This window comes from Megachile rotundata, chromosome 3 (genome assembly GCF_050947335.1).
Source record: "Megachile rotundata isolate GNS110a chromosome 3, iyMegRotu1, whole genome shotgun sequence".
Classification (NCBI taxonomy): Eukaryota; Metazoa; Arthropoda; class Insecta; order Hymenoptera; family Megachilidae; genus Megachile; species Megachile rotundata.
The window spans coordinates 22,306,894-22,321,843 of record NC_134985.1 but is presented as its reverse complement, the minus strand read 5'-3'; the positions used below and the strand labels follow the sequence as shown (position 1 = coordinate 22,321,843).

Genomic DNA, 14,950 nt, shown 5'->3' with positions numbered 1-14,950 from the left:
CGTCCTCTAAATTGTCCTCTTTGAGTTACAAATTGTTGAAAGCTCGAAAAATTAATCTTCATTTCATTCTTCCACTGCGCACCGACGGAAAAGGAGAAAAATATGGCAGAAAGTCAACGCCACAAATCACAAAGTGTGATTTTAAATCGAAAAATTTGATGAAAATAAATGTTTCGGGTTTTTGACATTTTTTTCACTGCACGAGGAAAAACTGAATATCTATTTTGTAACAACATTTATAACGATTAATGTGGGAGATTAATTACCCTTGAATGGAACGAGCACTACGTTAATTACTTGCAAATTTCTGTAATTCACAAAAGTTTCCGAGGTCTGGTTTTCGAAGCGTTCATGGGATAAACTTTGATCCCGTGACTGGAGGTGTCGTCAAACCACGCTAAAACGAGCGAATTGCGACGACAAATAGCGTTTCTAATTCCGTGAAATACCGTGACTCTGAATGATCGAGCTAACTCTTGTTGTATACGGTTCGCAAACATAATTCGGTGACACTGTGACATCTTTGATGGGCCTCAGCTATCAAAGAGGTTTTGTTTCGTTGCTAATTTAACGGCATCAGCTTTCACAAAACCGAGTATTCCGAAGAAATTAACGAAGTATTGAAGACGTTCTTTAAACTCGACGCTGACAGATATTATCATGCATATTTCTGTGCGTCATCCTCTTAACAAAATTCTTCGGAAAATTATTTATGCTTGTGTCAATCCCGATATGACGTACCAGCACTTTGTCCATCATGATTAACATGAAATGTTTATGCCTTTCTGTCGATGTAACGAAATGACAAGTTCAAGGAATATATTTGTTTTAAGGAATTTTAAATCACTTTGCATATCAGCATTGGCGTAACTAGGATGTTCTTTTGATGCAGCTTATAGAAGAATTAAACCGTCACGGATGAGTACTCAAGTCTTTAGATAATATTGCTGCCTTCTTGAAAGATGGACGATAATGTTCATAATCTTAGTAAATATGTAAAGAAATCTAAAATATTCTGTGAAAAATACAATTTCAACACCACCGTAAATATAAAATAATCCATAAAAAATTTCTACGAGTACACTCGACAGTGTTTAGCAATCCTTGGTAGTCATTACTAGCATAAGTCCAGTGCTTACTCACGCATTGTCAATAATTGCATAATTCGGAGAATCGTTTGAAAAGAGAACTAATACAACATGCGAGTGGACAAATATGTCCTTGTGTCGCAACATGGCGGTATATTTGAATTAGAAGTACTTTCTATTTAAATAAATAAGCGGTGGAATAAATATTTTAACAAATAAAATTTACTCTTCCGAGGACAGAAACAAAATGTCTTATTTCTATAAGTTTGACTTTTTAAGTTTCATCCACCTGTCTATTATAAAATATTTTCTTTGTTACAATACAATCAACTGTGATTGTTAAAGTGTGCGCAGCAACGTCCTGGGTAATCGTGGCTGGTTCACAAGGGCGTCAGGCGCCGATTGGCGCGAACCAGTCCAATTAGCGTCACTCCAAATTTATGGACCGAGATGCATTTCCGAAAAGTCCCGAAGTTTAAGAATATCAAAGTTCCAAAGTTTAAGAATCGAAGGTTCTACGAAGTTTAAGATGCGAAATTCCAGAATCACGATTATACCGATTGCACTAATCATTAAAATTTGATTCGCTCCGCGAGAGATGGCGAATAGCTATCAGTTAACTGGTACGCATTCACGGTCAGTGTGATTCTTAGAAGACGCGGACTAAGTTTACCTTTTGTGCCGTCTCGTTTCCTTCCACGACAGTTTGGTCGTACCTTGTCCGATTTCAGGTGGAGATCGAGCAGGAGGTTCGAGGGAGAGAGAGAGAGAGAAACAGTACCGATCCAACGAATTCGGAGGCTGGGCAAACGGTCGGGTATAAAACAGTTGATCGGCAGCAAAGCCAGCATCAGTCACGTTTAACTTTGCTTTCCTGCTCGACTCAAGCTGCCCAACATGAAGGTAAGCGTCGCTTGTTTTTCCTTCCCTCCTTTCTCTTTCTATTTACCCACCTCTCTCGAAATTACAGTGTCTTTAACATACGTTTATTGTGGGACTTTTTTCCATTTGTATAATCATTCGCGTGAGTTACAAAAAATTGATATGCAAAATTTAATAGCTTAAAAACTATTGTGCGGAAACGTTAAGGAAATACGTAACGAGGCGCGCAGGATGTAATTCGTGCATCTTCGTAGATAGTCGGAAACGATTAACGTCGGTGGAAGATCATTTAACGCCATAACCATAAGGAGGGAGGTTGAACGTCTTTCGCGCCTCATTAAATTTCCACGCGTGCGTCTGCTCGAGTTATCGCGGCAGAAGAAGATCAGCCGTGGCTCGCATCGAAGATCGTTTCGTTAAAATACTTTACGGTTACATCTAATTTGAGAAAACACGTTTGCTTGAAATTCCAAACACGTCCAGCCGCGAACCTTTTCCTACGTTTTGTTTCCCCGCAAAATTCAGCCAAACGTGTCCTCCGACACGTAGCGAGAATAAAGAGCCGGTGCTTGTTTTCTCTTCTCCTCTTTTCTCTTTCGTCGGCTACCGTTTTAGTATTATCGTGAACGTTGTAGGTAATCTTTTAAAGTATGCGCAAGTATGTCTACTCGAGAAGTAACTTTAAGCAGCGGACCGTACTCGATTACAGCTTTTCTTGCAGGAGAGGAGAACACTGTTTAACTCTTTAGTTCGAGGTAAAAATTTGAGTTCTAGAAAAATTCCAAGGAGGGAGCTTAGGGACTCTTGGGAAATTTAGAGGAATTTAGAACAGGGGCTATGGAGAGCTTAGGGAGAGAATAGAGATTCTGGGGAGAGCCTAAGGGTATTTCGGGGTTGTAACGAGGGGTGCCCAAAACCTAGGGGGAGCTTAAAGAGACCGTAGAGACCCGGGGAATCTAGGAAGAATCTGAGAGACGAGTAGCATAAAATAATCCTCTTCCTATATTTTTCCTTAACCGAGAGAAGCCTAAACTATGCGCGATTACAAAAACAGAACTCGATTCACATTTTCATCGAATAAGATTTTTCTTTATCGAGCGTTCTCGATTGACGCTTATTTTTGCTTTCGACTATGCTCTTTTGTTTGCCTTCTTCCTCTTCGAGTTTGCTCAGACATTGACATGTTAACGTTAGGATGAAATTCACAGAACAGATTTGTACGAAGATAAAAAGATTGTTTGTTGAGATTGGGTGATCTTTTCTTTGGAACTTTTCTGTGGAACAAAATTATTCTGTGACTTGTTAGGGTTTTCATATTTGGTTGAATTACAGATACGCCAAGTTTAAGTCAGCTTTTCAGTTTTGGTGATTCGAACGTCGTACTTATAAACAATGAACAAAGCCAGTTTCACGTTTGCCATTGTTTTCAAAGCTTCGGAGTGGATGCGAAAATTCAGAATGCTGGTCGCGTGTGATGTGTGCAAGAACATGGCGGCGTACAGTGTTATTCGGACAAAAGTTTTGCTGCTTGCACTGTTAGAGTACGATCGAGGCTCGTGATAAGAAACTGGATTTGCAACTGGACCGATGAAATCGCGCGTGATTTTAGTACGAGTGACGTTTGTTCGATCTTCGACAGCCGCGCTTTTAATCCGTGTCTAATTAGAGGCCCTCTGCGGAGATAGTTAATCATTGGGAATTAACGCGGACCGTTGCGCTGAATATACGATTCGACGCGATGCGGTACGCTTTGACGGTATACCACCGCCAACGTTGGCGTTTTAATCAACCATACAGTTAATTATGAGACGATTCAAAAATTACTAACTAACTCATGACTATAATACTGATTTTCCGGGATAGAGTGAGTGGCTCTCTCGTTAGGTTGCATCTCGTTGATTTCGTTACGGTGCATTTCGTTATGTCGTACGTACACATACTGATAATAATTTGGCTTTGAACTTATACTCGGTTATTTTTTAACAAGTTCGTTAGACTAAAAATCGTAGACTAGCTACTCTCTGGGATATTGAGAGAACCTTTAGGTTCTTACTTTTCCTGCCTGACAGCATAAACTAGTACCCTTAAAAATTTTTTCGAAGAAAATGTTCGTAATTTTGTTTGCGCGGTTTCTTCGAAGGGAACATGTTATGTCCATTAAACATACGATTTAGTCTCAATTAGGTAACGTAATTGCACAGTGCATTAGCATGATTCTCGTTGAAACATTTTCCTTAACGGACATTGGTCCGATGGCTGTGAAAAACGAGAAAAAGAGTCGAGGTGAAATTTATTTGCAAGAGTGAAAGGCGTTAGGGAGCATTCCACGATGGCGCGATTGCGTCATGGGATTTATACACATACGTAGTGCCATGTACGACGGCGCGTTGACACCGATTCTGCAATTATCGACGTTACGCTCGTTTAAAGAGTTCTTGCGTCGCAATCGAGCAGGATTTACTGTCTAGAGTCGGGGGACTTGTATCTTGATCTCTCGTTGCTCTTTGTCGTTCGAGAAGGTATCTTCGAATCGGTACAAAGGTAGAATTATCTACGAGGACGAGCTTTAAACAGAGGACGCCAGGAGGTTCCATTTAAAAGGAAAGCTTTGTGTACTTACGTGTGTCTGTATGGTGATCGCTTCTGCTTTGTCAAGGGAATCGGGAAAATTTGCTGATTGCGACAAGTCCAATAGATCATGAATACTTAATTGTCGGATTGCATTCGAAGAAATGAAAATTTCAACCTGATCATCAGAAATTATTTACAAAGTATATACAGATAGTAAAATAGCCTTTGCGATTAATTTTACCAGAATAATTTCGTATATAGTTTGCAACAGTACAGGTTTCAAAACTCGTTAGTTGCAGTGCTTATTTGCGGTCAGGATTGTATAGTCAGCTCGAAGAACGGCTTCCAATTACACGCAATGTTCTGATTTATTAGCGCATTTAGAGCCAGAAAAATGTCGTTCGTTTTATGCACAATCGACTTGCACACTGTTATTCTCTTCCAATCCAGTTACGCGTAGAACAGGATCGGCGTTGCTTAACTAAACGTTAATGCGCGCCGCAATTAATTTAATAAGTAAGAGAGCAGGTGTATAATTTTCATAATTTTTAACGAGTAGCGGTATGCATAGGTAAACCTGATCTATGATTCGAATAAACCGTATCTATGGTGTGAACGAAGCTTAAGACTCGGAAGACCATAGTCTCGATTTTGTCCACTTTAGATATACACGGTAAGACTTCATTATGGGTTGGCCGCAAAGCAAATTTGCATTAAGTACGGATTAAAGTTGGTTATATCTACATCGGATCTCGGTTTTGATCAGTGGAATATTAAATTTCGATATTATCTGAACGGGTTGTAGTGAAGTAGAGGTTCAGTTCGGGTCTATCAGTTCTGAGAGCCACTCGACTGGGATCGCGTTGCTAATTGCGTCCTATTAACTGTCCACAATCAGATTCACGATGTTCTATTCTGTTACACGCTGCTCGACCTTCCACTCCGTTCGACCAACTTATCCGAAGAGCCTAACTTGATGCTGACCCAGCATCGATCCAACCGGAGAAACATACCTAACTATCGAATATTAGCGAAAGTATTAAGTTGTTGCATCTTAAACAGTCGATGTCGTCACGTAGAAAGTTAACACGATCTTACGACAGAAAAGTATAGTAAAATACAACCAATAACATATTAATTTAAAGTTCGTGGTCCGATAGAAAATGATTTTTACACGATATTTCGAGTGCAGAATGTCTGGTTGGCAGTTACAACAAATACATAGAAGTTCTATATCGACATATCGAAAGTTTAATAAATCAAATATTATCAGGATCACGATAATCTTGTAAAACAGCAGACATTCTATTTATCCCGTAAATTTGTTCTGGAATATTTTTGAAAATTTTGCGCGCAGTTTGCAGCGAAATCCTGTTTCAATAGCTCCGAATCCATCGTTCGTGTCTTTCTTCTCCGTTCTGCTGGTTCGAATATAATTTTTACGCGGAATAAAGGACGTTTCCGCTGCAAGTGACAACCTTCGCCGGAACTAAATTATTCTTTTTAGGCTGGTGCAGCCGATTCATCGGTGCAGCGTTCGTATTTCTTACCATCGACTTCGACAGCCATGCCTGTTCTACCATTATAATATGCTTTTGTTCCTCGTTCTCAGTCAAGTACGACAATTGAAAATCCTACCGTCGCGAATTATTTAGTGTAATCACAATTTTATAGGAAGAATAATCCACCGAATCGATTCATTCGAGCAAACTTATATACTACATATTGTTCAGTGAAGAGTAGGGAGGATCTAACCAAATCCTTGAAAGAGATTAGGGAATACCTAACCTAGAATTGCAACCTAAACTTGTTTCTTTCTACGCAAGAAGCGTTTAAACTTTTGAAATTCATGGAGAGATCTAATGGTACACGAGCAGTCATAAATTCACCGTCGACTAACTCTCGTGATATCTAGCTTCTACGAAAGCTAGAAGATGTATAATATAGTCACGAGGTAAGACAAGAATAAGATAATCCTTGATCCCTGGCAAGTCTCACCTTAATTCCAAGGAACGATAACGATTTTTCAAAAGGTTCTTTTAGTTTTTTATTATCCCGACTGGAATCGGGGGTACGAGTTAGAAAGGTTGTTTGGTATCGCGAAATCGCAACGCTTTATCTCGAGGATACACCTTTTAAATAGACTTCCTCTGTTCCGTTGAATCCAGGTCGCGGTTGTTTTCCTCGCGGTGCTGGTCTGCGCCCTGGCAGACGAGAAGTACACGACCAAGTACGACAACATCGACCTGGATCAGATCCTGAAGAGCGACCGTCTACTGAACAACTACGTAAACTGCCTGCTGGATCTTGGAAGTTGCACACCCGACGGCAAGGAGCTTAAAAGTGAGTCGACGTTTAAGTCCTTGGTTAATGCGAGCACGTAGCTGACCCCGTGCCTCCTCTTTTGTCACCAATTACTCGCCAGATCATGAGAAACGTTTTCTTTTTTACACCGGCGTCGCGTCGTTGCTTCCTCGTGAACTTCTTCCCTCCACCCGCTCTCGCCCCACCCTTTTTCTCACTTCCTTGTTTTTTCTCCTTTCGAACCGTTTTACGGAATTAGCACACTCAACGGTGTTACGTCGCGACTTTTGTTCTCATTCCGCGAACGAGTAAAGAGAATTTCTAATGAGAACGAGAGTCTGCTGGAAAAAGGTTCAGGGGAGAGAAAGAAAATCATGCCAACGGTCTTTCAACCGAGAGCGTACGAGATGAAGCTTTGCACTCGTTCGTGCGAGGATTTGGCTGATGAAAGATTCTTCTTTTCCAAGTAATTTTGAGGAAACCTTGGGAGAGAAGAAGCTTTTGAAAACGCTGTTTCGAAGATAGACGTGAAAAATCAAACGAGAAGTTGGCGAAAGTACTAACCGCGAGTAAATGCTTCGCGTTTCTACCATTGTTAGCTGCAGGTAAGTCGATCGAAGATGGAACTCGTACCGAAGGACGGGGTAAAGATGCAGCAATAACGTGGAATTAGGACCTCTGGACCCAATAAGCGGGAACTACAATGGGCTGACGCTAGTCCGCTGAATACCTGTTCTCTATTTTTCCTATATCGTCTATGTGTACATACGTCAGAAATCTTTAATATTATGCCAGTAAGATCTCGTATTCGATAAAGAGGAGAATGGACAGCCAGAGGCTTATAGTATAAGATAAGCGGTCAAATCACGGGGATACGGATTTTTATTTTTCACGAACTTTTACGATACGAAATTCTATTTTTTTTTTAAAGAACCAGGAACCGCTATCGCGTCAGCTCTTACGAATATAATGTTCGTTTATAAGAAAGGTGGATATTACAGATCGGTAGAGACGTAGGATTACTTTGAACGAAGTGACGTCGGGTCGAGAATTGACGTCTTCGGATTTCGAAAAGAGAACAATATTCCTCAAACCAATACGAGAGTTTGGCTACGGAAACACGAAAGATACAAGACATTCCCCAGTTCCCTAGGGGATGAAAGGAGGTTGGACAAGGGGTTCTTGGCTGGTCGAGCTAGGAAAGCCGACCGAAAGCTGTGGTCTTGCAATCCGCCTCCTTTTTCGGCCCACTTCCTCGACTTTGACCGCGACCCTCGTCCAATATTTGACAGGGTTACACCGCGCGCAACCCACAAACTTTCCATCAACGACATCCACCGGTGTTCGTTCGACTGGTTATTCCAAAGGAAGCCTACCGGAGGAAATCAGGCTCTGCTCGTGCGCTGGACCACCTGTGCTCAATTTTTCTTTTTATTTATTGCCTTCCGCCATCCAACTTCCGCTCCTGACTGCCTTTGCTCTCTTTATTTACCGCGTATACTCGCATTCGACGTTTCTTAGTTCGTTCAGAGGACCTCGAGTACCTGCGCACTTGACGCCTCTTTTAGAGACAGTCCAACTACCTCCTAACAATTTCCTTAATTTACTTTGTATTATGACAAGATTAATCGTAAGAAAATTTAAACGTTTAATTTGTGCCAAGGTATATCATTTTTGTCGTATGTCTGATACGAGGTTGCATCTTTAATCATTTTTTTAAGTACTTATTTTGTGAAGCCGGAATTAGACTCAACGAGCGGAACAATTTTTTACCGCGGTCGAATTAAATAGGATCCTGCGTAACAGTTGATATACTGAGAGGTGTATTTTAAAAGGGGCGATGCGGAGGAGTGTTCTTTTTTATTTGTTCGTTGCAAAACAGCTCCCTGAAGGCTCGTTACATTGCTTACATACTGTTGGTGTAAATTTTCAAAGAACGTTAGAAATTCCTCCGCTTTTGTAGCATTTAGTTTCTGAATTATTTTCTTCCTCGCGGAATAAATTAAAAGGTCGTTTCATTTTCACCTCGAGTGAAAATATACGGCTAATCTTCCCTTTCCTTTGGCAATTAAAGATTTATATAAAAAGAAAGAAATGACATGGAACTAATTAAGTACTTCAAATGAAATGAACTCTCTAAAGAGTATCGCGTAATTTAATTTTTCCCTGTTAGAGGTATAAAGTATCTAACACGAAATCGCGGTGAAAAAAATTGACATAGAAGCAAATCAATTTAACGAATCGCCGTATGTAGCTGTAATCCCGTGTCTTAATCCGATCGCGATCGAACCCTGCTGTCGATAACCATACTCGAATTCATTTCGTATTAACTCGGAATCGAATCGCGCATTTCGCTACGACGAAATTCCTCTTCGGATTAAATTTTTTTTGCGATTCGGTGTTTCTTTATTTCTCACAACACGCGAACTGTGCCGTTCCAACAATTTTACGTCGAGCATCGGAATCTTCTTCAAGCTTTAATCTCTTTCGAGTGTGACAGCCGTCCTATATTTTTGCATATTTCAAAAGGATTATGCGATACTACAGATGTACGATTTTTAGAAATTTGAAAAATTCGAGATTCGGAAATTTGAGTATTTGGCAATTCGTGAATTTGAAAATTTAGAAATTTCGGGTACGCGATATCCGTCAAAGAAAACTGTGAAAGTTTAGAGATAATCTTACGAGTTAATCTCTGCGGTTAAATAGTGCAAATATTCGTTTTTTCTGTCGCAATAATGTATCGTAAGAGGAGGACTTTTTATCGTGGACGTCGCGTAAGAGATATGTATCTAAAACGACAAAAAGAAACGAGCAACGTGGTTAGTCCTCTGTCGTGAATGACTAAATTACCGCTTTTTTCCACTGGTTTGATAAATTAAAACGGGCTCGACGAGTGTGGCGTTGGCGGAAAAATGGCACGCAAAGGTCTCGTAAATGTTAGTATCTTCAAAAGATGTTTCGGGTTGAAAAAACGTAACAACCAACAGGTAGTGATGCATTGATAAGAACTCGAATGGTTCTCACCTTCGCATTTGCGTTCTTTTCGTTAGAATGCCGGTGCTTTTATCGAAATACGTTTCTCGTCCACGTTATATTTTATAATAGTTATCATTAAGAAATTAATCGAGTGATTTCTGATCAGACAAATTTTGCAATTTAAAATATATTTTTGTTAACTTCTCAAACAGTTTTGAAGGTGGATGTTTTTACAACTTGCAAAGCTTCTTCTAAATTGGAAATGGAGCGGAGCTATTTCGCTTGTTATAAATGACAGCGTCGATTCATATCACTTCATCAAAAACGGATTTTCTTGTCAGCTTGTTCTCTGTTTTTTTGCTCTACTAACTATATTCGTAGACGACCATACTTTGTCAAGTAGATATAGTCTTCGTCTCGAAGAATTCACGAACGATATGCTCGATCGTGAGCTGGCTAGAGCAGCTGGTGCAAATGATAGCTGGCAAAAAAATGAATGGACTGCAGGTCTTTCGTGCAGCCCCTCGGTTCCTTCTACAGGTTGTTACAAAAGGTGCACGCTAGAACTTGCACATTCATTCATCGATAATTGATTGCGATCCAAAGTAAGAGAAGTGTAAAAGTAGCACAGTTGATATATTCTTGTTTAAAAGTGTTAACAATTATATAAAAAATTGTGTTACCGATATATGAGGGATGATTAAGAAATAAGAGTCAAGAGGTAATTCTAAGCGAAAGCTTTCATTGATAGATTCTTGGTTCCTTTCGAAACGAAACTTGAACAATAATTAGAATTTATCTTTCCGGAAAAAGTAGTAGTGTACGGACTAGAAATGTTGGAATACCCTGTATCTACGGAAATAATATACGTTTATGAAGTTCACCCTCCGGCGATCGACATTCCCATGTAGGGCGCCATATGGAAAAAAGTTGTTTCCTGTCTTTCCTTTACATTTGAAAAACATTGTCGTGGCAGTGTAATATACAACATACAACACGTACAATCGTTGTTTCTAATTCATAATTTAAATAAGAAATTTATAATTTAATCTTAAAATGTACAATATTAGAAATTTCAATTTGTAATGCCATTATTTTTTAAAAAAGGACACTCGTGATAAGTAAGATCGTTTTAGTTTAATCCACGAGTGGATAAAGTTTCAAATGAAACGTTTTCGTAAAAGTTTCTTGAGCAAAAAAGAGACTGCAGAGGTTAATGCTTAATAAGCTATCGATGAATTTCGAAGAACCCAATTCTGCTCGAATTCAAGAAAATTACGAGCTAAACGGTTTCCACGGAAGAATCGTATTACGGTTGATCCCACTTTGCCAAGTGTTTGGACGCGATTAAAACGCGGATCGCAATTAGCACAGTTTCCCTATAATTCACTCACGGAGTTAGCTACGTCTACAGTCACTTTAGAAAATTCTTGATCTCATTTTCAAGATATTTTTCTTGCTCTCTTTTCCCTTTTCGTAGCTCTTAAGATGCTCTTGATTACGTTAAAAAGAGGATTTTCCGTCGAGCTTCGACCGATATAAATATCAAGCTTGCGACCTGTTCGGGTAACCTATTTAATCGGTGTCTGGCCAACGCAGGGTCAGCTTTCATCCAAGGTTATGAAGATTTAAAAATACAGACTCTTTATTCCGTTGATTTAAGAAGCTGTTCATACATATTTGTGTCGTTACATTATACGATTTTCAATCGCGTCTGTAAAATTTTCCAATCTACAGTTCCTCTATCGGACATTTCTGTTCCTAATTGCAACGTTATCGTCGGTTAACGATCGCAGCAGCTTCTTATCGCGAAAGCTTCTCGCAACTTTCTTCCCCTTTCGTCTCGGGAAAGCGGACCGCCGAAAGTTGAAAAAAGGCGTAATTACGAGTTCACCAATTACCCTCTTCTTATCGTTAGCGACCGAATGATCGATTCTGGCGAGACGGGAGGCAACTCCGCGATGGTTCAGAAATTCCTCGCAGGTTCTGGATTCTAGAGACAGGCAACATCTGGATGCATCTGTTGATATGGAACATTTCTAATCGCGCTTCGACAGGCAATCAATAATAAGTACCAAAGTACAACCATCGGAGCAATAATTGATATTGTTCCTGTCATTTTCACCACTGATAGTTATTATTAACGATTCACGAGAGTACTTTGTGTATATGTAGGTTACTCTGAAAGTTTTGAGAAATGACGCGTATAGTTTGTGGAGACATCTGTGCAAACTTTGGTTACAAGTAGGGCAGGTTAGGTTATGTACAAGTATATATAACATTGTTTTCCGGTAGGACAGTCTTCCCTAGGGAAAAAAGCAAAGTTTCTCCAGTTGGCGAGTTTACCGATGTCTTTCATTTGCGAACAGGGGGAGGTTACACTCCTCCGAGACGAACGAAAGAACATCTATGCCGAACACGATATAAAACGTTTATCGTAGAAGTTACTATATTCGTACACTTTGTTTCGTTTGTTACTGTACGTATTAATATGATCGATGCAATTTCAGAGTCGCTCCCAGATGCCTTGGCAAACGATTGCAGCAAGTGCAGCGAAAAACAGAAAACAGGCAGCGAGAAGGTCATCCGCTACTTGATTAACGAGGTACGTTCACTTTTCTCCAAGCCAATTAAACGAATTGCGTGCAACTGTAGCCAAGCAGGGTCACGTCTGTCCTCGTTGAATGCCGTGAAACTGGTTCGACTTTCACGGGACGCGTAGGGCGTCAATTCGACCCTCGGACTTCGCTAACTTTCCTCCGCTAAAGCGAATAATTCCGCGCGGATCACCCTTTGCCGTGTAATTTCCCTGGTTCGACACTCACCCTCCAGGGATTCCAGACTTCTTCGCTTAATAATCGTTAACCCACGCCCTGGGACATCGGTTAATCCGTTCGACATCGAACTTTTGCCAGTGTTATTCTCTCTTCTTTTGCTTTTTTTTCTCTTCGTGTTCTCTCTACCGAGTCGAACTCGGTCTTATTGCTTTCGGAATAACTTTCCGTGTTATTTAACGGAGTGTCTTTAACGGGAGCTTAATTACGCGCTAGATATAATATTACCTGGCAAGTGGGTAATTTTTGTTAAACGATTATTACCTTCGCGAATAGGATATTTCGCAGCAAACTGCACACTTCGAAAATGATAGATTTTACGCGGTAATATTACTCGCAAGGCGAATATCGGCTGATTCATTGTTTGTTCTCGTTGAAAACCAACCGTTTTATATTTTATCAAAGCTTCCGTGTTCTAAATCGATCGCTTAACAACCAACGATTTAACACAAAAATGGTGATATAGCTTTTTCTGATGGAAACGAGTAAAAACTTGTTATAATCTATGAGCTTCAACAGAAACTACTTGTTTAATCAACTTATATTTCCTCCGCGGAATTTCGTTTCAGGTGCATTTATTTCTCGGCACAGAATCGTTATTCCGTGGCGAATACCGTAAACAAAGTATTCCGTATTTATTTCAACATTCGTTCGAACGCTTTGTCAGAGAAACTACGCAACACGAGAAATGATTACGTAAATGATAAGTCGGAAATAACGACGATCTCGAGGGCGAGGGAAAATCTTTGAAGAAAATATCCCTGAAGAGTGCTTCGTGTTTATAAATTTTGCCAACGAACGATTTAACTTACTTCTCTTAGTTTCGAACTTTTAATTGAAACAACGAGCACTGGACTCCGTTCTCGTTGACATTCTTCTTCCCCCGTCTCGTTAACGCAGCTGTAATTAATTCTCTTGTAACGATTAACATTTATTTTGTAAACATTCTCTTGTAATTAACCGAGAATCTTTCAATTTCGTTGGCTAAGAGTTGTCCAAGTTCCACTCACGAAGCTGACAGTATTTGCAGAAGATTGAAAAAAATGTTGTTTGTGTTTCAGCGACCTCAATTGTGGGATAGGCTGTCGAAGAAATACGACCCGACCGGAGAGTACAAAGTCAAATTCCAAAATGAAGCAGACAAACGTGGCCTCAAACTTTAAGCTAATAGAGAAGTTCCTCGAAGGAAACGTCCGGTGTCGCGTAGTGACGAGGAGTGATTGATTTATACGTCGTTATCGATCGCATTATAATTTTGTTTCATCTGTATTTAGTCGAAAGGTCAGAAAATAAATGTTGCATCTTGCAAGGATCTAAACCAGGAGAGAAACGATTTCTTTCGCGAGAAAAGACACGGGGCTAATTTGTTTCTTACCAGGAGTGTCTTCGAAGATTCGTTCGTTTCGCAGAGAGAAGATAAGCACTCGTGAAACAAAGAAGAATCCTCTCGGTACGTCACCTAGCCTTTGCCGTCGTCTTTTTCCGTTCCTCTTCTTTCTTTTTCTTCCTCCAATGCTTTTATTACGAACGATTGTTTCGCCTCGGAAACAGTCAAGCCACTTTCACGGTCGAAACGTAAGAGTAGTAGATATAATATGAAATTGGAAAAGTCCCTCGGGTCAATTCGGGGATTCGTATGCACTCTAAGCACTAGATTTGCTCTCTTCCTCTCCCTCTTTCGTTGTTTCAATGAAAATTTCACCGTCAAACTACCGTACATTTTACGTATCTTCTTGTTACTCGGCCAACCTTTGCCAATCAACACGGAATTACAATCTATCGTCGAAGAAGATGAAATTACATTCGTTTTCTTCGAAATTGATTTCTCCGCAACTCTAAAAGAGCATAGGAATAATCTTGAGAGAGTAAAGCTCTTGTCCCTACAATTGAAATCCATCGAACACGTTATAATAAACCCTGCTTTAGGGTCTGATTCGTGGATTAATTTGTGTTTCATCAGGAAGAAGAAGGTTACACGGCACTTGTAACCGTTTCGTGACACAGTTTCTTCGATCATTCGAATGTGGTTGATATGCTGCGGCATTGATACGTTTCCACTTCAACATTTCTTTACGAATTACCACATAATAATGACTAAAGTTTATTGAAGCTGAAGGAACTTGCCACCGAGATTTCTCTTCGACAAAACGGGATGATCAAATATATGTATATACGAATTACCGTTTGCTGCGGTATCAAAAGGATCATGGAAATAAATAATTTATTTATTCGCATCGTGTTTCGCTTTGGTGCTCAACTCTTTTTTTACTTTGAACTCTTCCCATTGGACCT

At 39.9% G+C, this 14,950-nt stretch overlaps 1 protein-coding gene across 1 annotated transcript; it reads left to right on the top strand.

Moving 5' to 3' along the window:
• The first annotated feature begins 1,832 nt into the window (after positions 1–1,832).
• On the top strand, positions 1,833–13,976 carry LOC100879055 (ejaculatory bulb-specific protein 3). The gene is made up of 4 exons (XM_003708471.3): positions 1,833–1,991; positions 6,710–6,884; positions 12,335–12,429; positions 13,720–13,976. The coding sequence occupies exons 1-4, from the start codon at positions 1,986–1,988 to the stop codon at positions 13,819–13,821; spliced, it is 378 nt and encodes a 125-aa protein (XP_003708519.1). The 5' UTR covers positions 1,833–1,985; the 3' UTR covers positions 13,822–13,976.
• Positions 13,977–14,950: the final 974 nt, after the last annotated feature.

Coding starts and splice junctions, on each gene's coding strand:
- LOC100879055 (XM_003708471.3), top strand. Junction 6,885..12,334: donor CGACGGCAAGGAGCTTAAAA/GTGAGTCGACGT, acceptor ATGCAATTTCAG/AGTCGCTCCCAGATGCCTTG. Junction 12,430..13,719: donor TCCGCTACTTGATTAACGAG/GTACGTTCACTT, acceptor TTTGTGTTTCAG/CGACCTCAATTGTGGGATAG.